The sequence below is a fragment of the Procambarus clarkii genome, chromosome 21, assembly GCF_040958095.1.
Source record: "Procambarus clarkii isolate CNS0578487 chromosome 21, FALCON_Pclarkii_2.0, whole genome shotgun sequence".
NCBI lineage: Eukaryota > Metazoa > Arthropoda > Malacostraca > Decapoda > Cambaridae > Procambarus > Procambarus clarkii.
The window spans coordinates 37319729-37344746 of record NC_091170.1 but is presented as its reverse complement, the minus strand read 5'-3'; the positions used below and the strand labels follow the sequence as shown (position 1 = coordinate 37344746).

The following is a 25018-nucleotide window of genomic DNA, read 5'->3' as shown; positions in this document are numbered from 1 at the left end:
TCTGCGTACTGTACTCTATGCTGGCAAAAGTTAGAGATCATCATTCAGAAACCTAAGGAAGGAGGCATTTAGGGCACTTTACAGTGCCTACATGAGAGCTGCTCCATTATAGTCTCTCCACCTGAAGAAACAAGGAAACTGGAAGAGGTTCAGAAGTTTGCGACGAGGCTCGTCCCAGAGTTACAAGTGATGGGGCATAAAGAGCAACCAAAGGAACTGAATCTGATGACACTAGAACATAGAAGGGAGAGGGGGGGATGTGATAAAAACAAAAATCTTAGGGTGATTGACATGTGTGGAAATAGACACTGTTCACCATGAATACTAACAGAACAAGGGGACATGGGTGGAAGCTGGAAACTCGGACAAGTTACAGATATTAGGAAGTTCTTTTAGCATGAGAAGTAGTGGAAAAAAGAACGAACTTAAGGAGCAGGTTGTAGAAGCAAACTATTCACAATTTTAAAACTAGGTATGATAGGGAAATAGGACAGGAGTCATTGCTATAAATAACTGCAACTAGAAAGGTGGGATCCAAGAGTCAATGCTCGATCCTGCAAGGACTCTCTTTATTGAAGGACTTTCATTATTATATATTATCTATATAAGTAAAAATGTAAACGTTCGTTTGTTCAAAATTGCTAATCACTGAAAGTTCTTCACCGATTGCTTTGAAATTTTGACAACAATGCATTTGAATACATGCATGTTTTTAAATATCTACTATATACATGCCACACCTGTGACAGGTAAAAAACATGCTTTTAGAAAAAAAAGTGTGGAGGGGGGGGGGGGGAGGGAGAATGGTGGGTGCTGGGGGATGGGAGAGAATAGTGGGTGGGGAAAGGGAGAATGGTAATGGGGACAAGGGAGAATGGTGGGGACGATGGGGGGGGGGGGAAGGGAGGATGGGGAAGAATGGTGGGGAGGACAGGGGAGAATGGTGAGGAGGACAGGGGAGAATGGTGGGGAGGACAGGGGAGAATGGTGGGGAGGACAGGGGAGAATGGTAGGGAGGACAGGGGGGGGGGGGCAGGAAAGATTTGTGGGGAGGACGGGTTTGAAAGAGGTTACTGTGGCCAAGCCACAGCAACGCATGGCTGGGTACAGCTAGTAGATATATAATTGTATTTGTTTAAACAAAGGAAACTTACTCCTCGATTGAGAGGTGAAGTAGGAAATGAATCCGAGGCCAAACTGCTATGTGGTAGATCCGAAATTGGACTAATTGGTGACTGACAAGCCTGAGGATCCTGGTGATGATACAGACTCCAGGCAACTTGACTCTGATGCCAATTTATCTGATGTTGATTTGCAGCTTCTAGATGACTCTGGAACTGAATAGCATTGAAATAGACACTTCATGGTGTAATGTTGGCTCAAAATGAGAGTTTGGGTATTGACAATACTGCTCGAGCCAATGATTTTGAGCCCGAGTACACAGCTGATGGGCGAGAAACTGACAATTTTAAGAGAACAGGTAATTATTCCATGATTGAGTGATTTAATAAGTCCCTTGCCCGATTTGCATAAGCTAGCACTATTGAAAATAAAAATTTCAGCAATTTATTCTGTAATTTCAAACTCCTGATATAATCAACCAAAGCATTGACTTTTGAAATTAGATGGTTTTATCAGTTTAAGTTATAAGTAAATGGTTATATAAATAATAATAAAAAATTAAAAGAATTCTTGAAAATTGCAACTTCAAGAACAGAGGGCAGAGACTAAAACTAGGGAAAAAAGCTGCCAAGAAAACCAGCATTGAATGTAATGAAATGCCATTTTCTGGGTTGAGCCCCGGAGGCAGGGAGCCTTCGGGACTTCCCCCCAGAAAATATTTGAGAGTTCCCTTTTGCAGAATGGAAGAAGATTGGAACAAGTGAGGCAGTGATGTATGTCAAATCTGCCATTAGTTTCAAGGCATCATATGATGGCACTAGAAAGATGGGACACCACGAGTGTATCTCATATTTTAACTACACTAAGGCAATTTTACACAATTTCATTTAACCATTTAAAGTGTGACATATTACTTACAATTTTGTGCACAGCATATTTGAAGACATTTAATGCAGAGTCCATTCTGAACTGCAATTTGTTCACATCCAGATGTTTTAATGGTTATTATCTTGGTACCCATTAACCATGACCGACTTTGACCTGAAATCCACATGTCAGCTGTACTCATTCTGAAATTTAAGTCAAAGATATTTTTGTTAAATCTTCGTACTATAGTAATTTTAACAAAACCAAAGAAAGTCATAAATAGCAAAGAAAACCTAGTTCCACCTGTAAGCAGGCCATAGTAAGGAAATCGTGGATATGTTTAACTTTAAACCCAACACTTCAGAGATGAAAATTAAGTGCATGATTCTTGAAAATATTTTAATAATAATAATAATAATAATAATAATAATAATAATAAAAAAGAGGGGGGAGGGGACATGGCAGAAAATAGCAATTATACAAGTTTGTCAACAAACAGCATTGTTTAAAATAGTAAGACATGGGTTGACATTTAGGGGTAAGGTAGGTTACATGGAATTTATTAGGAAGTTTTTAGTTTTTATCTTAAACTGCTTGAGAGAGGTACAGCCTTTGACATGATTGGGAAGGTCATTCCACATTCTGGGTCCTTTGATTTGTAGAGCATTTCTAGTTTGATTAAGTCGTACTTTTGGAATATCAAATAGGTATTTGTTTCTGGTGTGGTGCCCATGGGTTCTGTTACAACCTTCTAAGAAGCTTTTAAGGTCATGATTGACATTACAGTTCAGAGTTTTAAATATATAGAGTACCATGAGAGGATGTGCAGTGACTTAATATCTAACATATTTAGAGATTTGAGTAGGGGTACCGAGTGATGTCTGGGACCAGAGTTAGATATTGTTCTAATAGCAGCTTTGTATCTACCAGTCTACCAGGCAGGTATCTTTGGTCTACCGAGGCAGGTAGACCAAAATTACATAAATACATGATTTGCACCCTGCAAGGTTTAATTACTTCCGACTCCTAATTACAAAAATCAGCAATGAGAACAATAATAAACTCCAGTCCCACTCTGCTCTTACTGAAATCTTGAAACATGTTAAACATCAAGTTGCTGCACATACTGTACTATCTATAAAACAACAACAGTGCCATCCTAACCTTAAGGCACTTCATATAGGGCTGTAATAGAACTCTTTGACACCACATGAGAAATCCTGATATTCCTAGAGCGAGACAACCAAATCACAAATGCCGTGCAAATCAAAATCATTCCAAATTGTGGTATGACCTTCCAAATGTAATTAAAAGTTAAATGTATCCCAACCCAACTACACAAACCAGTTTAAGAGAGTAAGAAATATTAGTTGTGCAATTAATTTCACTTTCATTACCCCTTGTAATATGATTGTGTGACCTTTATCTCAAATTTTCTTTGCCAGTCTCCGTGGTGTAGTGGCAAGACACTCGCCTGGTGTTCTGCGAGCGCTTTGTCATGGGTTCGTATGCTAGGCCGGGGAGGATTTATTGGGCCACATCATTTTTTTTTTTAAATTAAAAGTATAATGAATACTATGTGCAACAGCTGCAAGCTCAACAGGTCACCATGCAGGGCAACACACGCTTTTACACCCACAGGGTTATAAAACCATCGAACTACCTGCCAAAGCCGTAAATGCCAAGATAATACTGGAGTTTAAAATCCCATTTGAAAAAATTATGAAAATAAGGAAGAACATTGACAATCCTCTGGCTTTCTGTACCCATCAATACCACCATAGTGAGACCTTAAAGTATTGTACTTGAAAATTATGCTTAACCACTGTACTGCGCAGAGCACCCAAAGGCGCTCTGAGAGTTATGTTGTTGTTTTTTTAAATTAGGTTATATTTTAAATGTTTTTTAAAGTTTCCATCACTGTTTTGAAATGAAAATGGTTGAGTTTGCTAACATTTTTACATTAACTTTACCTGAATATTTATGAAAACAAAAATATGACCTTGAAAATTGAACTATGAAATTTTTTGCCGAAAGCAGGCACGTAGTGCGGTGGTTAAATATAAAATACTATAAATTAACCAAGACACCTATTTCCAACGTTAAAAACTTAAATCATCTTGCCTTTTTTGAAATGATGGACACGATCCATATGTATATCTGGACATGAGGTCAAGGCACGTCTCTCTTAGATCACTGAAAAACTCCATATTTTTGTGTTTATTTTCTTCACTTGTGTGCACCTTACCCTGAGCACTCTTCTTGCCTTTAACCTGCCCAAAAATTAAAGTAGGAATGCATTATATAACTAATCAGTGGACAGTAATATTTCTGTAATACTGTACCATGCAAAATATGCAACTGTAAATGTTCACAGTGTTTAATAAAAATTCTTAAAATACATAACATGTATTATATGCGATATTAAAATTAGTTTTCATAAGTTGGGTCTGTTCTAGACTCTCAATTGGGAATTTCCGATTTTTAGTAGTAGGTTAGTAGGCTCAGGAACCTGTTCATTAGTTGATTGATAGTTGAGAGGCAGGACCAAAGAGCCAGAGCTCAACACCCTCAAGCACAAGTAGGCAAGTACAAGTACACACACAAAGCTGATGGAGAAGATTGTGCAAAAAAAGCTAGTGGAACATCCAGAGCAGAAGAACTTTGTAGCACAGCATCAACATAGGTTCAAGGATGGCAAGTCCTGCCTCACAGGATTAAATGAATTCTACGACCAGGCAACAAAAATCAGGCAAGAAAGAGAGGTGGGCATACTGCATATTTTTGGATTGCCAGAAAGCCTTTGACAGTACCACACAAGAGGCTAGTGAAAAAGCTGAAGATGCAGGCAGGAGTGAAAGGGAAGGTACTCCACTGGATAAGGGAGTATCTAAGCAACAGAAAACCAAGTCACTGAAGGGTGAGGTCTCAGATTGGCAAGACGTCACTAGTGGAGTCCCGCAGGGGTCTGTCCTAGAACCTATACCGTTTAATATATGTAAATGATCTCCCAGAGGGTACAGAATCATTCCTATCACTGTGTGCTGATCATGCAAAAATTATGAGGAAGATTAAAATAGAAGATGATAGGAGGAGGCTACAAAATGACCTAAACTGAATGAATGGTCCAACAAATGGCTGCTAAAGTTCAACCCGAATAAATGGAAAGTAATGAAAGTAGGCAATGGAAACAGGCGGCCAGACACAGTATACAGAATAGGATATGAAGTACTTAATGACACGGACAGAGAGATCTAGGAGTTGATATTACACCAAACCTGTCTCCTGAAGCCCACATAAAAAGAATTACATCTGCAGCGATAGGCGAGGCTGGCTAACATCAGAACAGTTTTCAGGACCTGTGTAAGGAACCATTTAGAACCTTGTATACCACATATACAAGACCAGTCCTGGAGTATGCGGCCCCCAGCATGGAGCCCGTACCTAGTCAAGCACAAGATGAAGCTGGAAAAAGTTCAAAAGTTCAAGGTATGCCACTAGGCTAGTCCCAGAACTAGGAGGCATGAGTTACGAGGAAAGGCTGCGGGAAATGCGCCTCACAAAACTGGAAGACAAGAGTAAGGGAAGACATGATCACTACCTTTAAAATTCTCAGGGGAATTGACAGGGGTAGATAATGATAAACTGTTTACTACGGGTGTACGCGAACAAAGGGGGGACCAGGTGGAAACAGTACCCAAATGAGCCACAAGGACGTTAGAAAGAACTTCAGTGTCGGTAGTAAACAGGTGGAATGCATTAGGCAGTGATGTGGGAGGCCGACTCCATACACAGTTTCAAACGTAGGTATGATAGAACTCGGTAGGCTCAGGAATCTGTACACCAGTTGATTGACGGTTGAGAGGCAGGACCAAAGAGCCAGAGCTCAACCCCCGCAAGTACAAATAGGGGGAGTACACACACACACACACACACACACACACACACACACACACACACACACACACACACACACACACACACACACACACACACACACACAGTTGTATGTGGTAGTAGTGAGTAGATAGTTGTGAGTGGTAGACGGTTGGAACAAGTTAAGTGAGAAGGTGGTGGAGGCCAAGACCGTCAGTAGTTTCAAAGCGTTATATGACAGTGCTGGGAAGACGGGACACCACGAGCGTAGCTCTCATCCTGTAACTACACTTAGGTAATTACTTAGGTAATTACACACACACACACACACGTATATATATCACACAGGCTGCCTGTCTCCTGACACAATGACTTGAAAAATATGAAAATGCCTTCTTATTCACTGTAACAACATTCAATACAGTATAGTGCATTCAAATACCAACACATTGTGCTTAAAGGCAAATACAAAGATATCTTTATAGTATACAAGTAATTACATACGTGTAATTACTTAAGTGTAATTACAGGACGAGAGCTACGCTCATGGTGTCTTGTCCTCCCAGTATTCTGTCGTATAACACTGAAATTACCGACGGTTTTGGCCTCCACTATCTACTCAAGCTAACTAGTTCAAACTGTCTACCACTGTTTGCTGAAAGTGAAATTTCTTATATTTCTTTGGCATCTATGTTTAGCTAGTTAAATCTATGACCTCTTGGTCTTTAAATTCCAGGTCTCACAAAATCTTCCCTATCAATTTTATCAATTCCTGTCACTGTTTTGTACGTAGTGATCATATCTCCTCTTTTCTTCTATCTTCTAGTTTTGGAATATTTAGTGCCTCTAACCTTTCCTCTCGGCTCTTGTCCTTCAGTTCTGGGAGCCACTTAGTGGCATATCTTTGCACATTCTCCAGTTTATGCGCTTCTTAAGATATGGGAACCATACAACCACTGCATATTCCAGCTTTGGTCTAACATAAGTTGTGAACAATTTCTTTAGTATTTTGCCATCTATGCATTTAAAAGCATTTCTGAAGTTAGAAAGTAGCATAGGCCCATAGCACAACATTATGCAGCATAGGCCCATAGCACAACATTATGCAGCATAGGCCCATAGCACAACATTATGCGATCCTCAGGCGATAGAAAACTATCCAGAACCACACCTAGATCTCTATCAGAATTCTTTCAAGATTTGACATATGAAGATGAAGTCACAATAACGTGCCTGAAAAATGTTTACCAGACCACACTAAAAATTTAAGAGTGGTTTGGTCAACATTTCACAATTTATAGGTTATGTGGGTTTAGGTTCTTCTATTCCACATTCCATAACATGGCATTTATTTGCATTGAATTTCATTTGCAAAGTAGTGCTCCATATAATTTTTATTTGTAATTATCCAAATTTTTAGTTGTAATTATTTTGTCCAGGTCATCTTGAAGGGCATGACACTTCAAAGTTATGTCTTCCCTATTATCTTAGCAAACATGTCCATATAATTCTGTATCCCATCTGGTAGATCATTTATGTAGACAATGAACATTACCAGTGCAAGAACTGAACCCTGTGGTACTCCATTTGTGACATTCCTCCAGTCCAATACATTTCCTGTGATTACTGCCCTAATTTTTCTATTGGTTAGAAAATTTTTCATCCATGTTAGAAGTTTACCCATCACCCCTCCAATATGTTCCAGTTTCCAGAACAAGCTCTGTGAAACTGTCAAGTTTTTTTTTTTTTTTTTTTTTAGGTCCAGATAGATAAAGTCAATCCAACTGTCTCCTGTAAAATCTCTGGCTCTATCACAGAAACCGAGTAAATTCGTCACACAGGCTCTTCCAGATCGAAAATCATACTGACTGATAAACCATTTTTCTCCAGGTGTTCTACCCATTTAGTTGTAATTATTTTTTCCAATATCTTTACTATTACACTTGTCAGCGATACAAGACTTTAATTGAGCGAGTCTTCCCTGCTGCCACTTTTGTAGATGGGAACTATGTTAGCCTTTTTCCACACATCTGCTATGACTCCTGTACACAGATGCCTGAAAATTCAGTGTAAGTGGAATGCTGAGCTCAGGTGCACATTCTCTCAGAACCCAAGGTGAAACTCCATCTGGGCCAACTGCTTTGTTCTTACTGAGCTCCTTGAGCAGTTTCTCCACTGTCTCTAAACACCTCTGTGCACTACGTTGTTCTCTGGAAGTCTTATCGTGTCTGGTTCCCTGAAGATTCCATTTTGTACAAACACACACTGGAACTTTTCGTTTAATGTTTCACACATTCCCTTTTCCGTGAATCTGTTTTCCATTTTCAACCTCTGAATAGTATCCTTTACCTGCAATTTATTGTTTATGAATTTATAGAAAAGGCCAGGTTTTATTTTAAATTTGTCCACTATCCCTTTTTCAAAATCTATTTCTGCCGCTCTCCTCTCTGCCGTGTAGTAGTTTTTCACATCTTTGTATCGCTGGTATATTTGAGGGTTAGGCCTCTTCCTATATTGATTTCATTTGTGTGTCTTTTGGTCTCTGACCCCTCTCACAATATGTTGAACCAATCCTGTTTCCTAGGTCTGCATCTCTTTGGGTATGAATGTTTGTGTCCCTTCATTGAATATTTAACAAAATTTTGGCATAGATCTTATTTACTTCCTTGCCTAGGAACTAGTCTGTCCAATTATACTCAAACAATTTTCTAAGGTCCCTATAGTGTCCTCTCTTGAAATTAAGTTTAACAACTGTTCAATGTCCCCATTTTCTTTAGTATCTCAAAGCATATTTAATGTCCAACAGGACATGATCACACTTTCCTAGGGAAGAAAGTTACTGGATGTCAAATATCTTCTCCTTTCCTGGTGAATATTAGATCCAGTACTGACGAAACATCCCCTTCCCTCATTTTTGTGGCCTACTTGACGTATTGACACATTCCTGTGTTCAGAATGAGGTTTATAAATCTGCCTGTCCAAATGTCCTCCATTCTTCTTCGTAGGACTCACAGTCTATTGCTCTGAAATTGAAGTTCACCAGTACCAACAATGATGACTATGTATTAACACGATGTACTGAACGGGGTGAGAATAGCTTGAGCTACCTCATCCCTTTGTGTGTATTTTACCTCATTAAACTTATTTCAATTTCATAATGACTCATCTTTATCTGCATTTTTTAAAATCTCTCATGACTATACAATACAATACAATACAATACAATTTTATTTAGGTAAGGTACATACATACAATAAATTTTTACAAGGATTGGTAGACTTATAGGTAGAGCTAGTACATACAATGCCTAAAGCCACTAATACGCAAAGCGTTTCGGGTTCGGACTATTATGAGGCCCTCTTGTTTGTCATCCAGGTCTTCCTTTATCTATGTGTTGCTTGCTGGTGGGCTGTTGGGAGTTACAATTACCAGTTTATCATCCCGATTCCAGACCTGCAATGCCATGTCAATTTCGAGGGTTGTCAAGTATTAACACTTACCTTCAGGTGTTCTTTCACCAGCACAGTCACCTCTTGGGAATACTAGTACCACCTCATTTAAAATATTTTCTTCAAGTTTCATCTGTTAATACTACAATATCTGGGACCTTAAGCTGAATTATACCTTTCAGCTCCAATATTTTTTTACCTCACTTCATCTATTTTGGTATATACTATTTTCAGGAACATGTTCCCCTTCCCTTTGTTCTTTACTTCCCCCTTCCTCTAGTGATTTTGTTGCTTTGTTTTTATGTACCATTTCACTAACCTTCCAGTCTCCAACACTTTGTAGAAAAAAGAATTTGGCAATTTCTATCCCCATTTAGATGTTTTGCTGCAGTGAGGTTCATTTTCAGCTTTTCTCCATCTTCCTTGGAGAGTTCTCACATTGACCAAAGCTTGCCATCCTCATTCACAATGCAATTTCCTTGCATTTCTAAGCACCTTCTGTCATATGTTTCTCTCCATGAAACATCACCCTTAAGAGTCAGTTCTTATCTCTCATATTTTCGTATCTTTCTAAAATCACTGACAATTTCCTTTGAGTGTAGGCCTTCTAATCCTATTAGGATTTTGGATAGCAAACTCACCAGATGAACACAAAGAACATTGTGTGAGGAGCGTATTCATCGCTTTCCAACTTCAGACTCGGTTTAACTACATTGATGGTGAAATACTAAAGAAATTGTTCATGACATACCAAAATTGGAATATGCAGAGGTTGTATGGTGCTTACATCTCAAGAATCACATCAATAAATTAAAAGTGCAAATGCATGCTACAAAATGGCATCTAGAACTTAAAAACAAAGAGTTATAAGGAGAGACTAGAGGCACTAAACATGCCAAAGCTATAAAAGAAAAAAAGAAGCAATATCACCACCACTTACAAAATAATAACAGTTATCTACAAATTGATAGAGGAAGTCCTGAAATTGGCAACTTCAAGAACAAGGACAAATTCAAGCTGAGGAAACAAAGGTGCCAAAACATATTAAAAAGTTTTATTTTGCAATGGTAGATGGTTGGAACAAGTGAGGTGGTGGTGGAAGACCAAAACTGTCGGTAGTTTCATAGCATTACATGACAGTACTGGGAAGACAGGATACCACAAGCATAGCTCTCATCCTGTAACTACACTCAGGTAATTAAACTACATCTATTACAGTTGAAAGTGCCAACACCAATATTCATTAGACATTTCATAACTTTATATAATTAACAGTCAGCCATTATAATTCCTGTTGTCAGAGACAGGAAGCCTATACTGTACTTGAGTTTACCGAGGTCACCCAGGTCAACTACCGACCTTCTCTGGATGCAACCCATAACAATTGCCAGGTACCTATTTACTGCTTGGTAATAATGGCATCAGGCAAGAAGAGAACTTCCCCATTTCTGTAACTCCTGGTGACCAAATTTGGAATCATTGATTAAGAGTCTAGAATGCAGGCCACTGTACCATACAACCTATAATGAATTAGAGCCTTAGTTTCCTCAAATGTTAAAATGAATTCAAAGCCAAAATGCCTGTAATTGCCTACCTTTGTTGGCTTTGAATCCTTGGAAGTCTTCACTTCAATAGTTGCCATATTCTTCAGAATTGCATTTAAGTGCTGTAAATAAAACAAATTTAAGAAAACTTGTACAATATTAAATTTTGGCTAAACTAAGATTTATATTTATTTTCATAAATGAGAATGAAATGAATAACTTTTTTACTTGCTTCATTAGAGCACATTTCTATAAAATACTATCGAAAGGTCCTTTGTTTGGTCTAATTGGAATAAGCCGAGAAGGTTTATGAATTTTAAAGAGTTTATTAGCTTTTTCTTAATGCTGAGAAAATTCATGAAGCTTTGCTCATATACCTTTAATTGGTAAATCATTTAACACATTTACAAATCTAAAAGTTTAAAACAGGCAGTACATATCTGGTTATTCAACACAAACAACCTCACCTTCCATTAGAAAATGAGCATATGAAAAATTATTTATATTCAGGATTTAATGACCAGAATTCTGATAGTAGTATTGTGGCCGGAGATAGTGATGTGTACACTACAGTACATTGTATTGGGAAGCGCTTTTCTGTTCAATGCCAGTGGCAGCTGACTAGTGGGGGGTACTGGTGGCCAGAGACAGGGTGGATGATACCCTTTTGGAATTGCAAAATCAGAGTCCATATATCAGCTCAGGACATATTGGAGAAGACTGCCCATGCAACATACTTTGTAACATCACAGGGCCTAAGGATAGATCACCTACTGGCTGTATTTTATAACTGTGGTCAACCTGAAAAATTCAGGCCTTGGATCAGGGAATCAAGAAAAAAAGGTCAACCAAAAAGTGCATGTACCAAGATAACTGGTGACCTTTAGGAAGCGGTGAAAAGGTGGACAAAGCAAGTGATGTATCCCCAGTCAGACCAACCAAGCATCAATCACCAACTGACCCCACTGAAAGCTAGCCAACTTATTCTTTGCCAAAAGAGAAGGAGCCTGCAAACAAACCAGCCACAAGGACCAAAGGAATAAAATCCCCCACCTCCAGAGAAGAGTTTGAAGCTCTCCAATCCTACAACAAGACATTAGTGCCAACAAAAACACAAATTTGAGAATGATATTACGAGCCAAACGGGAAACCTAATGAGGCAAGAAAAGATACCAAAACACGGTCAAAAGACCTGAATGGTTTAGGAGAAAAACTGGCCAGAGGTGAACAAATGCATAAGAATAGTGAAATGGCACCAAGGAAGAGTCAATGCCAATTGAAAAAGGCTCTGCCAGTGGGGAGTGATAACCAGGCAGTATTAGGCACGAGATGCAACTATAAATATGGCCAAGACATACACATGACGGACCTCGACTGAACCAAGACAAACCATGAAGATTGTGTTGACTAAACCACACACTAGAAAGTGAAGAAACAGCAACATTTCAGCCCGTCCTGGAACATTATCAAGTCGATTGTGATGAGACAAAGGTGGCAAGGGTAATTAATAGACAAGAGGTGAGAAGGAAATCTTAGAGGAAGAAAAAGATACAAAAGGTAAGGTGTAATAAAGGGGGGTAATAATAGGAATAAGAAAGGGAACAAGAGAAAAAGATAAAGGAAGGGTAGGCTTATGTTAGGTCACATTTGTTAGAAAGTTCAGAACATTCAAGTATATACTGTGAAAGGGAAGAGTCAAGAGCAACAAAGCCAGGATTCTGGTTCATGTTGGGCATATTGTATATCGGAGCCGATTTGACAAGAGGGCATCTGTAGAGTAGAGGCAGGAATGATTATTTTAGAGGAAGACAAATCAGTAGGATGATTAGAATCCCTACCATGACAGAGTATGGTTTGTGTCTGCAGACTTAACATTTCTTGTGTTCCTTGTGCATGTCATTAAGTGTACGGCCAGTTTCACCAAAGTATTGGAGAGGACAAGATGAACAGGTAATAGAGTAGACACCAGCAGTGTGAACTAGATTGCTACGAAGAGTGTTTGTCGAAAGGCGAGCTTTATGTCAAGAGGACGAAAGGTATTAGAGTTTTGAATTCAGATATGAAGGGAAGGCAGAGCACAGTGCTACTGGTGTTGGAAGTAGATTTAGGATGAAAAAATTTTGTTTAGCTTGAGAATAGGCACAGTTGATAAAATGTAAAAGGTAACCAAGGCGAGAGAAAGATTTGTGGACAAAAATTTCAGAATCAAGAAACCGAGGGTCACTGATGCGTAGAGCACGGAGGAAGACACACGAGGACACTTCTTAACATGAGGATGGTAGGAAAAAGTGGTGAATGTACATGCCACTATGCATGGGTTTGCTGTAGAGAGAACCCAGACAGAGCTGTGAATGTGAACGTCAAGAAAAAGGGAGGTACTGTAATTAGATTCCCATTCAACTTTGAAATGTATGGAAGGAACCAGATTGTAAAGAGAGGAAAGGAATGGCTGGAAAAGACTAAGGTCATGAGGCCGTAAATCAAAAATGTCATCAACATAGCAAAGCCAGAGAGAGGGACGAGTATCAATAGAAGGAACAACTAACAGTTTCGAAGCATTCCATGTAAAGATTGGCAAGAACAGGGGAGAGTGGGAACCCTTCTTCCTCTCCCACTTCCCACTCTCTCCCTCTTGCCAATCTCTACATAGGAATACTATGAAACTGTTCTTCCTTCTGTTGACACTCGTCCCTCTCTCTGGCTTCGCTATGTTGATATCTGAACAAATCCACAAGGGCCGTGACGAGGATTCGAACTTGCGTCCGAGAGCATCCCAGACGCTGCCTTAATCATTATTTGTTATCTTTGCGTTATGGCCTCATGACCTTTAGTCTTTTCCAGCCTTTTCTCTCTTTTATAACCTGGTTCCTTCCATCTATTTCAAAGTTGAATGATAATCTAATTCCCTCCTTTCTTTTCTTGACGTTCACAGTCAGGTCCGGGTTTTCTTTCTCTGTTTACTGCAAACCCATTATATTATAATAGCGAAGAGCCACAAACTGACAAAACATGATGTACCTCCGGTCGAACCAACCAAGCATCAACAACCCAAGGATCCCTTCGGAAAGCAGCAAACTCACTCTTTGCCAGAAAAGGAGATGGCTGCAAACGAAGAAATGACCACCAGGACCGAAAGAGCAGAAACCCCTGCGACTGAGTAGAGCATGAAGCTCTCTGATCCAACCCCCAGAGGCCAATGCCAACAAGAAGAGCCATAGAAAAACAGTCCTGAACTGAGGGGGCCATGACAAACAGAGGAGGAGAGAGAAAAGAAAGCACTTGGTGCAACAACCAGGATGGCTCAGGCGGCGCATGAGCAGGCTGGAGGTGAAACAACGCCTGAGAAAGCTTGCGATACATTGTATATACATTGTATAAAAATCTTCTTAACATTCAAGGTCAAGGCAGGCGTGTTGGTGACTGATCTTTGGTGATGACATAGGGGTGAGTCCACCACAGGTGGAATTTTTTCCAGTTCACAAACCCTGGTAAAATGGAGATATTAGGTTTATTTTCACTTCTGTACACAATTTTTCATCCAAATTGATCATTCACTAAGATTTATTTATGGGTCAAAATAAATTGTAGCACATTGAGAATAGAGTTAGGATTACTGGTCCAAGACGAAGTTATCAATCAAGCTGGAGCTGGCATTGGTGGAAAGCGAACTCTTCATCTTGAAACTATGATCGTCAACTTGAGAATCAACAAAAGAATCACACCAAATTCTGGTGCGTTTCATAGGGATGTGCAATTCCAGAAGCCTAATAGTTTATATCAAGCCTCTGGAATTGCACAACCAAAGCCCAATGCACTGGGAAGCTACTGAGGCAACCTGTCCTCTTACGAAGAAGATCGCATTTCGATCGTATGCATTACACAAGGGCAAAAACTGTTGTAATTGAAACGAACTGGCTCATGAAAGTGACTGTATAGCCTCGTTTTCTGTTTTGGGTCCCCTGATAAGTTGAGAGGACACTATAAACTGATAATTTTCTTTATGTTGGGAACCTTAGGAGGACAGGCTGACTGAGGGGCCAGCCCAGAAAAGATTATATATATAAATATAAAACAAAAACCTTTTGATCACATTACCTGAGTTATAAATGTTACAGAACTTATCCTATATGGCAATCTACATTTGAGAAACCACATGGCGATGACATGGTAGGCCAAGGATACAATGTAGTGGTTGAACTTGGTAGGATTTGTGTAATGTATGGCAATTGCAAAGATTAACTTGTATTGATTTGCCACAAAGTTTGAATATACATTGGGAAAATGGAGAAGAGCTGGAAAAAAAAACATAAAACTGTTGAATGTAATGAAATTCCATTTTCTGGGCGAGTCCCGGAGGTTCCCCGGAGCTATCCAGGCTGATACGGATATCCCTAACTTTGGCTTTAGTCAATGTGGGTGGAGTTCTAGGCCTACTGGGGACCACAAGCCAGAACCTGGCTCCCCTCAGAGAAGCACAGGGAGTACCTTTCTGGGTGCCTGTTCTGGTCGATGGCAGATATAGAATGCTCCAAAATCATATGTGCATTCTATGGGCCATTGCTCCCCGTGCCTCTCTGAAGGGGGCCAGGTTCTGGTATGTGGTCCCTCGTAGGCCTAGAACTCCACCCACATCGCCTGATGTCAAAGTTAGGGATATCTGTATCAGCCTGGATAACTCCAAGGAGCCGTAGGGGCTCCCCCCAGAAAAATAAATAACTAGAAATATAAACTGTTTTGTAAAAAGTCGATTGCAAAAAACATGTAATAAATACAAAGCCAACTGTCATAATGAGCTTTCTACATTATTTTCCATTTTTTAATTCACTAAAAAATTATCTACTTATGTTTAATATATTGCAATATTCAGCAGTTGTGTTTTATATGAATTAGCAATACTTACAAACTACCATTTATAATCTAACATTTGAATCAATCACAATGTTTATACAGAGGCACCTTACTCGAACGGACTAATAGGGAACACTTATTTTTTTTAAAGTTATACCAAGGACTACAGTTCAAAAGTTTTGACATTTCTCATGATTTATTGGTTTGAGGACGGCTCGGCACCCAGGTCCTGATGTCGAGGATCCCGGGGCTGGGGAAGAGTTGACTTGGGGGAGGGGGGGGGGGGGGGGGGCTTGGGTCCCATTTGACCTCACTTGCGTGTTGGTACCCTCCTCGACGTGGGGCTTGCTATTACAGGCAGGAGGGGTTTTCCTATCCCTCCCCCCCTCTCTCCCCCTGTACGAGTTTGATACGAGTTCGACTCCTCCCAGGGTTCGGTTCCAGGTTCCCTTGGGTTCCTCAGATTCCTCCTCTTGGAGGTTTTTGGCTTCCCGCATCCCACCGAGGAAGGTGTTGGAGGCCCCTTGCAGCTTACCTCCCGTAAGACCCGGATTACGTGTCCTGAATCCTTTCGAGTTTGACATCTTTTCCTTTGTGTGTTACAAGGTACCTGAGTCTCCCTGGCTGGCAGATTGCGCTTTCTTTTCGTTCAGGGCATGGCATGCGTTTTGTCGGACCCGCACAATTTAATGGCGAGAGTTGACTAGTCATTGAAGTACAGTATACCTGGGGGGGGGGGGGGCGGCGGCCAAGTTTGAGCACCTCAATGCGTGCTTGTTCATCCCTGTGCTTCATGATAATCAGGTCAGGTGCAACTTCATGGGCAGGTTCTCTTTCAGGCATCCCTGATGGCCAAAGATTTGCTTGCCCGTGGGCATTAGGCTTCAGTCTTGCTCTTCTTTGCTTCAGTCTTGGAACCATCTTCGGACTGGCTCAAGGTGGATGTGGAGGAGCTAGGTTCCGGGCCTGTGTCTGGTGCGCTTGCCTTGGCAGCACGGGCGTCTGCTTCCTTAATGGGGTGGTGTGTGCGCCAATAATGAAGGAAACGGTACGTGTTCTTTGCTTCCCGCCTTAAGTGCCAGCAGGCGGTGCTCATCCACTCTCTAGAATCTGCTTGGGCCCTGGCTCTTATATTTTCGTCCCCTTTTTGTCCATTGCTGTTTGAAGTCTGCGGTAATGCATTTTCTGCAGGCAGCTTTGCCTAGTTGCCGGCCTATGTCGAACGTGTTGGTTCTCCAGGGGGAAGGGGAATATGAAGGGGGCCATGGTAGTCATGCCCAGAAGGGTCGTGTCAGGGTTCGGGGTTCCTTCGGTCGTCGTAAGCCAATTGTGCCAGTTTTGGGGCTGGCCCCTCCTGAGGAGCCATCTGGTCAGCGCAGTGATCACTAAGCGTCAGTTGGGCTCTCTTAATTCCAAAGTCAAATATTTCCATTTCAAAACACAAATAGTAATGAAAACATTAAAAAACATTAAAATATAGCCAAATTAAAAAGCAAAAAGCACAACTCTCTGAGCGCCTAAAGGCGCTTTGCGCAGTGCAGTGGTTAAGGCTCGCTGGCCTTTTCACAGTTCGCCCCATTGACGGGGCACCAGGGGGGGGGGGGGAGCTCTCGCCAGGTCCCACGATTTGTGGGCATTTTCGGTTGTTTCCTCTGGCCTGCGGTGGCGTAGGGTGGCTCCTAGTCCTCTGGGGGGTTCGGGGCTAGTGAAGCAGGCCTCTTCCCATGCACACTGTCATGTCATCCTGGAGTTGGTTTGCTCGGGCGAGGTCGAAACCACAGCCTCTCAGGTGGGTTTCCTGCCTGTTTCCAGTTCTGAAATGGGACTGTGCAGACCTGTGGTTCATTCTGAACTTCTCATCTGAACCCCTGGGTCTTTTGCTCCCTCCATTTGGATGACTGCTCTGTTCCATGTCCGGCTGCTTTTGGAGTCCAGCACTTTGTGTCCCTGGACCTCTGGGATACACATTGACATCCCAATTCATCCTGGGTTCAGGTACTGGCTTGGTTTTTGTCGTGGGGCAACAGGTTTACCTGTTTTATTTGCCTTCCTTTTGGCTTAAATCTGGCACCTTGCATGTTCACATACGTTACCCGGGTTGTGGTGACTTGTTTGCCTCTTAAGAGTTCGGGTTCTGGCTTACCTCGACGACTGGCTGGTCTGGGCTCCCCAGCCAGTCTTTGTGTCTACTCGCTAGATATTTGGTTCTTTCCAAGCTCGCCAGGTTCGGGTTCTTGGTGAACTGTAGGAGGTCCCTCTCAGGTTCTGACTTGGCAGGGTCTTGTGTCAGACTCAGACTGTTTCCTTTTCTCTCCCTCCCACAGCGTTGATGAGGCTGTGGTCCTGCCTTTGGCTGGTTTTGGAGGGCACCCGGGTCCACACGTCAGTAGTTCGAGCAGCTGTGTGGTAATCTGAACCTCACTGTACTGGTCTACCGGTAGGGTCGGATCAGGCTTAGGCAGCTGTTCGGAGTTCCTTAGGGGACATCCCTTCTGCCGCGGTTGGGATCGCTGGGTACAGACCCTGGGGGATTTGCATTGGCTACTGTGTCGACAGCTCCCTCCTCAGTTTTTTCGGGGTTCTGTGCTGTGGCGCCTACCAGAGCCCTCGCTCAACATGTACACGGATGCCTCGTCTTAGCTGGGGCTTTGTGACCAGTGCTCTAGTCCTGCCAGGGTCGGTGGGGTCCATCCTTCCGTCCAGCTCACAGCACGGTGAGGAAGTTCGTGGCGGTGTGGCACTCTTTAAAGAGTGAGTCGTTCGTGGATCAATGATCAGGATCCAGTTGAACTGCTCCCGTGGTTCATTCTGAACCATGGGGGTTCGATGCAGGTCCTTGGCTCTTTATGGCTGGTCGCTTCAAATGACTTGTCTGCCGAGTTCTCAGGGTTTGGCTCTCCTGCCGGTTCATGTCCAGGGAGTGTCCACTGTTCTGGTGGACAGCCTGTTTTGTTTCAGTCCTGCTGCCCACGGACTTGATGGTTGATGCAAACTTTCCATTGGCTTTGCCAGACATTCAGACGTGGGCCTCTTCGCGTCTGCTTGGTCGAGGCGTCTTCCAGTATCTGTGGGCACCCTTCCCAGACTGAGATCATGAGGGTCGATGCCTTTCGACTGGACTGGTCAAGATGGGGTTACCTGTACCTCTTCCTACTGGTTCGGTTGTTGGTCCAAGTCCTGGTTCGCTTGGAGGCTCACCAGGGAAGAGTAGTCCTGTTGGCACCTTGGTGGCCGGCACAACCCTGGTTCAGGCACTGCTTGCTCAGTGTCCGAGCCCGAGAGTTTTCCCGCTGACTCCGTCTCTTTCAGCAGATTGTCCAGTCCAGTACATGGCTGGTTCGATCTTCTTCGCGTCTGGTCTTTTTGATGCGGGTTTATCACCACTTGTATGGTGATCAGGTGGCTTCGCTGATGGTGTCCCACCTGCGAATTTTGTCTCGACAGCAGTATGAAGTTTCCTGGGGGTCCTTTCGGCACTGTTTTCATAGGTTGTCTTCATTTTCTAATCGGGTTGTTTTGTCCTCTCTTAGTTTCAGGGCAATCATTCTTATGCTGAATACTGTCGCTATATATCGTGCGGTGCTGGCAGAGTCGCTTCTGCTTGCATTCAGGGTGGATGTCACTTCTGCTCCGTTCCACAAATTCTCTTGAGCGTTTTTTCACCTACGGCCTGCTCATGCCCTGTCTGAGCTGTCCTGGTCTTTAGATCGGGTGCTCTCTCCCCCCTTTCGGTTTGTAGTGGGCCCCTTTGGTTCAGAACTGTTTGTCTAAAGCTCTTGTTGGCATTGGCCTCTGGGGGTCGGGTCGGGTCAGGGAGCTTCATGCTTCCTCTTCGGCGCAGGGTTTCTGCTCTTTTGGTCCTGGTAGTCGGTTCATTTGCAGCTGTCTCCTCCTTTCCTGGCGAAGAATGAGACTTCTGCTTTCCGATAGGGTCCTTGGGTTGTTGATGCTTGGTTGGTTTGGCCAGGGATGCATCATTTGTGTCTGGTTGCAGCTCTTCGCAGTTAACTTGCACACCACAGCCCTCATGGCTGGGGATGCACTTTAGGGTTAACCCGATTTTCCTTCTTCCCTGTTCCAGGGTGCAGGTCTTCCAGGTCGTTCGCAGGGTTATTTGGTCCAGCCAGCCTGCAGTCTATTCCCGTGCCCATGACGTGTGCAAGTTCACGGCTTTGGCTACTTTTTTGATAATATATCCTGGGCTGACATTCAGGCACGGGGCATTTGGAGGTCAAACAGGGTCCTGGCTGCATGGTACCTCGATGTTACTGGCCCTTCTCGGGTGTGTGTAGTCTGGGGTCGCAGATTACAGCCAGCTGTCTCTACTTCGAGTTGAGAAGCAAGTGGCAGCTGCCTCCTAGGTAAATCCCTTTTACCCTTTATCTTTGGTTAGGTAGCTCCGGAAAGCCAGAGGGGCTCTCCACAAAACGAGAGTTGAATGTAACGAAACGCTATTTTCTGGGCGAGACCCAAAAGGCTCCCCCAACATCCCTCCCTCCCTATCTCCCTCCCGGTTGGTTGGCATTTTTTTCACGTTTTTGATATTCAGCCTCTGAACTGAGGTTGGCTAGCGAGCGCCGAAGGTCTGGGACTTCCCCCTCCCAGAAAAGGGGTAGTTGTACAGATAGCAGCGGGGCAGCTGTGGCGATGTCATGCTCGTTTGTTTTCGATTACGGAGTTCTATTTGCTAGTTCAGCTTTCGGTTTGCAATTTTTTAACCAGCGGTAGTTTGTTTTTAAATTCCTACCTTTCTGGGTGCCTGACCTGGTAGATGGCAGACAGACTGCTTTCAATTACAGGAGGGGGGGGGTCTATAGGCTATTGTGCCTCGTCTGAGGGAAAAGTTCTGGCATTGGTCCCCCGGTAGGCCTAGAGCTCCAATTGACTGTTGCCACTAATTTATCAACATCAGCTCAGAATGGCTCTAGGGAGCCTGCGGGTCTCACCCAGAAAATGTTTTTTTTTTTTTTTTAACCCTTTAACTGCACAATGCGCCTGCAGGTCCATGTCTGGGGTGCGCTATGCACCTCCGGGTATTTGTATTTTTCATGTTCCATTCAAAACTCCTGTGGCTACATGGGGGTTCACATCGGCTTCCTCAGGGCTCATGTAAACAGATGCCATCTTTAAAAAAAATCGTGGTCTACATTCCCGGGTGAGAGCCTCAGTAGTGAGTGAGCAACCAAGGCTGGTGCTCACAGCATGAGCGCACAGCACTGCTGTTCAGCGTGTGACCACAGCATCGCCTAATAATGTCAAATTATATATATAACCTGTATTATTTACCCATGATAGTATTATAGAAGAGCCTGAGTGATAATGATTGGGTACAATGTTCAAATATCAGTAATTCAATGCTGTTCACGATGTTCACAGCGCTAGCCACAGCACCACAGTATTATTTCGTCCATCTAGGAATCTTCAAACGACTTCTAAAGTTCCTTTTCAAAATAAACTTTTGGTCAATTATTCATTTATAGGAATTAGTGACCAGGATTGTGGTTATAATTAGCATTGTGCGTAGTATTGTGGAAGGAGGAATTTTGGTGAGGAAGGGAGAGAATTGAAGTAGCCTCAGTGTTTGGGGCAGCCACTCTGTTTTGCTCACCATACTAGCTTTGTGGTTTGCTATGGGGAACACACACATGTACATGGGTATATACAGTGTGTGTGTATATAGTGTAATAACAGCAACAGGAGTATGTTGAGAGGAGCTATTTTGGTGAGGGAGGTGACGTAATCGTAGCGTCGTCTGCTGTGTGATTTCTCATGCAGTGTATGGTGGCCACTGTACTGTTTGGACAATACCGGCTTACTTGCATAGTTCTGGTAAATAAAACGTGTAGATAGGTATATATAACGTGTAAATAGTGTAATAAAAACACTAACAGTATGGTGGGAGGAGCAATGTTTGCAAGTAAGATGTTGGAGGAGTGAGGGAGGGCTGGCTGGGTGTGACAACTCACACTCGCGGTGTTCTGAATGTGTTCATGGTGAATGTATATAGTGTGTGACAATGTATAGTGTGTAAATAGATTGTATATATACATAAATTAGCATGATACATGGTAAATATGTGCAACATATGTGTACACAAATGTCATGCATGTAACAGTGTCTTCGGACAGTACAGATGTTTTACTGCCATAATATAGTGCACATGTTCATTATACAAGGATTAGCACGTAAAAACAAATTAAATGTATTTGGAACCGTGTGCAAAAAATGAACAAATATATTCGCGGCAACTCGCGTGCCCTGCCCCAGGCGCTCTACTGGCCCCAGGAGCATACGTCATGGGCGAACGGGTAATGATGACGTCACGCGCCAACTTACAGACCCCATAACAGTCAAAGTAAGCACAGTTTCAAATTTTTTTTTGACATACCCATACTGAGGGAAGGGTTTTTGACACTTAAAAAAAAAAAAAAAAAAAATTTCCAGAGAATGTTTTGAGTTGGGTCTGTTTACCCTACACCAAGATAGCTTGGTGGAGCAGACACCATATTCCATATAATTACAAGTTAATACGTTAGCCGGTTCTTTTCATGTAACCAAGGATTCCAGTGCACGTAAATCCGTTCGAGCAAGGTCATAATACATCAACAAAATGACTAGCTACTTACTTGAAAGAAATTCCATCATTGCCCTAGCCCTTGGGACAGTAGCAGACATTCTTGAAAAGCTATTTATGACACTAGCCACGACTTTGAGCATAGAATCCTGCATTTCCAATACACACATAGTTATAGTACTAATGCATAATGGTCCTGAATATTGATTTATTACTCCCACTGATAAGCATCTGATTACCTGAAAAAAAAAATTCTATTAAATTCAAAGTTATTCATTATTTCAAACATTTCCATTCCTTTCTTTAATAAAAATTTTAAGGATTTGCTGTAATATTTTTCAAATACAAGATCATCAATATGTCAACCAATCTTAAGCAATCCATTTTGGCATCACATGAACAACTTACTATTAGAAAAACATCTATTACTATAATTTACTAAACTAAACAAGCCTACACTATTTGTATTATTTCACTACTTATTAAAACAGGTTGTAAACATTAATTTGCATACCTTGAATCTTAATGTTTTTGGAACTGAAGTGGATATTATATTTGACAGCATACGTGATAAATTGTTCAAATATTAACAATAGTGACAAGTACATCATTGTTTCTAGTCAAATTTCTAACAAATTTATTATTAAACAATTAAATTAAAATACCTTTCGTTGGATACTGTAATCAAAATGCATGTGATGTGGTACTAGCTTTGCCAACACTTGAAAAATATTTCTCTGGAAAAGTGATTGATTAAATTTGGCTGGTGTGTTGTACAAGGAAGCTGGAAGATCAAGGCACCTATCATCAATCTGGAAAAAATTATCAATAATGTTACAATTTTGTGCTGATAAAATTAGGCTTCAGTTATGATCAAAACAATAGTTGTTCACACAATTGTAAAGAATCTTAATAAATTAACAAATCAGATTTTAACTGAAGACCTTTTACATATGAACATAATGAATTAGAAAATGTCAAAACATCAGCACACAACAGTTAAAAAAATCCATGAAGCCTCACCATATATAGGCAGTAATGCAGATTTTCATTGAATATGTTTAGATACTGGTTAAATTCAGAAATCCTCCCAGAAACAATTGAACAAAACATGACTTTTGCAAATAATGTGACATGTAATCATCAAATATTTGTACAGTATACCAAATTATAAAGCAGGTAAAGTATCTGAATAACTAATGACATTAATAGCCATAACTAAAGTTTTCGATTCAATTATTTCAATTATAAAACGAAGGTGCTTTTTCATAACTACAGGCCTACCTCAGTTTAAGAGTTTAATTGGTTCCTGGAGACGCCTCGTATTCCGAAAACTCGCATTCCGAAGCTAATTTCCCCATAAGAAATAAAGGGAAATGAATTAATCCGTTCCTGACTACCCCAAAAACCCCACATCAAACTAAATTTTTATACCTAATTCATCTAAATAAACCTACAAAACTATGTTCAAGTTATTACTTACCTTGCTGTTGAATGCTGTAGGCGTATGGAAGATGGTGAGGAGGTGGGAGGAAGAGAGGAGTTACTGTTTGGAAGGGGAGTCCCCTTCCATTATCACATCAGGCAGCGAGGACTTCACTGGTATGCACACTGGCACATTTTGCCTGCATACCACTAGGACTTGCTTGTTTTACTAAGAATTTGTCTAATGACACTTGTTTTTCCCTACATTTTAACACTTGTCTGTAATAAGACATTACATTATCATTTAAAAGGTCAATGCAACGGCCTGCTACAGCTTTATCTGGGTGAGTTTTTTCAACAAAACTTTGCAGTTCTTCCCATACTTCACACATTTTCTTAATCAAGAAGGGACATCCTCTACTGCCTCTACTCACAGCTATTTTCTTAGGTTGAACCTTACCAATGGCTTTCTTGAGACCCATGGCAAGATATATAATGACAACTTTTATGCTCAAATGGCCAAAAAACCGATAAAAAACTAAATCCTTGTGAAGAATTCAGGTGGGATAGTCACTGGACACGAGACACTGGTAAACTGAGGCGCGATCGCCATGCCACCACGCGCCAGTCGGCCTGTACACGTATCAACAAACTCGCGTCCCGAGGTAACCCTCGCCTTCCGAGACATATTTTTGGAGTAAATCCTGCTCGTCTTCCGAAAAACTCGCATACAGGGACACTCGCATTCCGAGGTACCACTGTAATTACCTAAGTGTAATTACCTAAGTGTAGTTACAGGATGAGAGCTACGCTCGTGGTGTCCCGTCTTCCCAGCACTCTTTGTCATATAACGCTTTGAAACTACTGACGGTCTTGGCCTCCACCACCTTCTCACTTAACTTGTTCCAACCGTCTACCACTTTATTTGCGAAGGTGAATTTTCTTATATTTCTTCGGCATCTGTGTTTAGCTAGTTTAAATCTATGACCTCTTGTTCTTGAAGTTCCAGGTCTCAGGAAGTCTTCCCTGTCGATTTTGTCAATTCCTGTTACTATTTTGTATGTAGTGATCATATCACCTCTTTTTCTTCTGTCTTCTAGTTTTGGCATATTTAATGCTTCTAACCTCTCCTCGTAGCTCTTGCCCTTCAGTTCTGGGAGCCACTTAGTAGCATGTCTTTGCACCTTTTCCAGTTTGTTGATGTGCTTCTTAAGATATGGGCACCACACAACAGCTGCATATTCTAGCTTTGGCCTAACAAAAGTCATGAACAATTTCTTTAGTATATCGCCATCCATGTATTTAAATGCAAT

The 25018-nt window shown here is 41.7% G+C and overlaps 1 protein-coding gene across 4 annotated transcripts in view; it reads right to left on the bottom strand.

Moving 5' to 3' along the window:
• The window catches only part of LOC123760615 (tuberin), a 65171-nt gene that overhangs the window by 5590 nt on the left and 34563 nt on the right, over window positions 1-25018 (bottom strand). For 3 of the 4 annotated variants that reach the window (XM_045746341.2, XM_045746340.2, XM_045746339.2), the window contains exons 15-21: window positions 22946-23092; window positions 22333-22519; window positions 14954-15150; window positions 10909-10980; window positions 4114-4262; window positions 2041-2192; window positions 1155-1337 (exon numbers count right to left, since the gene is read on the bottom strand). In XM_045746341.2, coding sequence (XP_045602297.2) covers window positions 1225-1337; window positions 2041-2192; window positions 4114-4262; window positions 10909-10980; window positions 14954-15150; window positions 22333-22519; window positions 22946-23092 — 1017 coding nt within the window. In that variant the 3' untranslated portion in view covers window positions 1155-1224. Of the gene's footprint in view, window positions 1-1154; window positions 1338-2040; window positions 2193-4113; window positions 4263-10354; window positions 10499-10908; window positions 10981-14953; window positions 15151-22332; window positions 22520-22945; window positions 23093-25018 lie in introns of those variants that run through there. The other variant, XM_069328348.1, reaches the window with a different exon arrangement.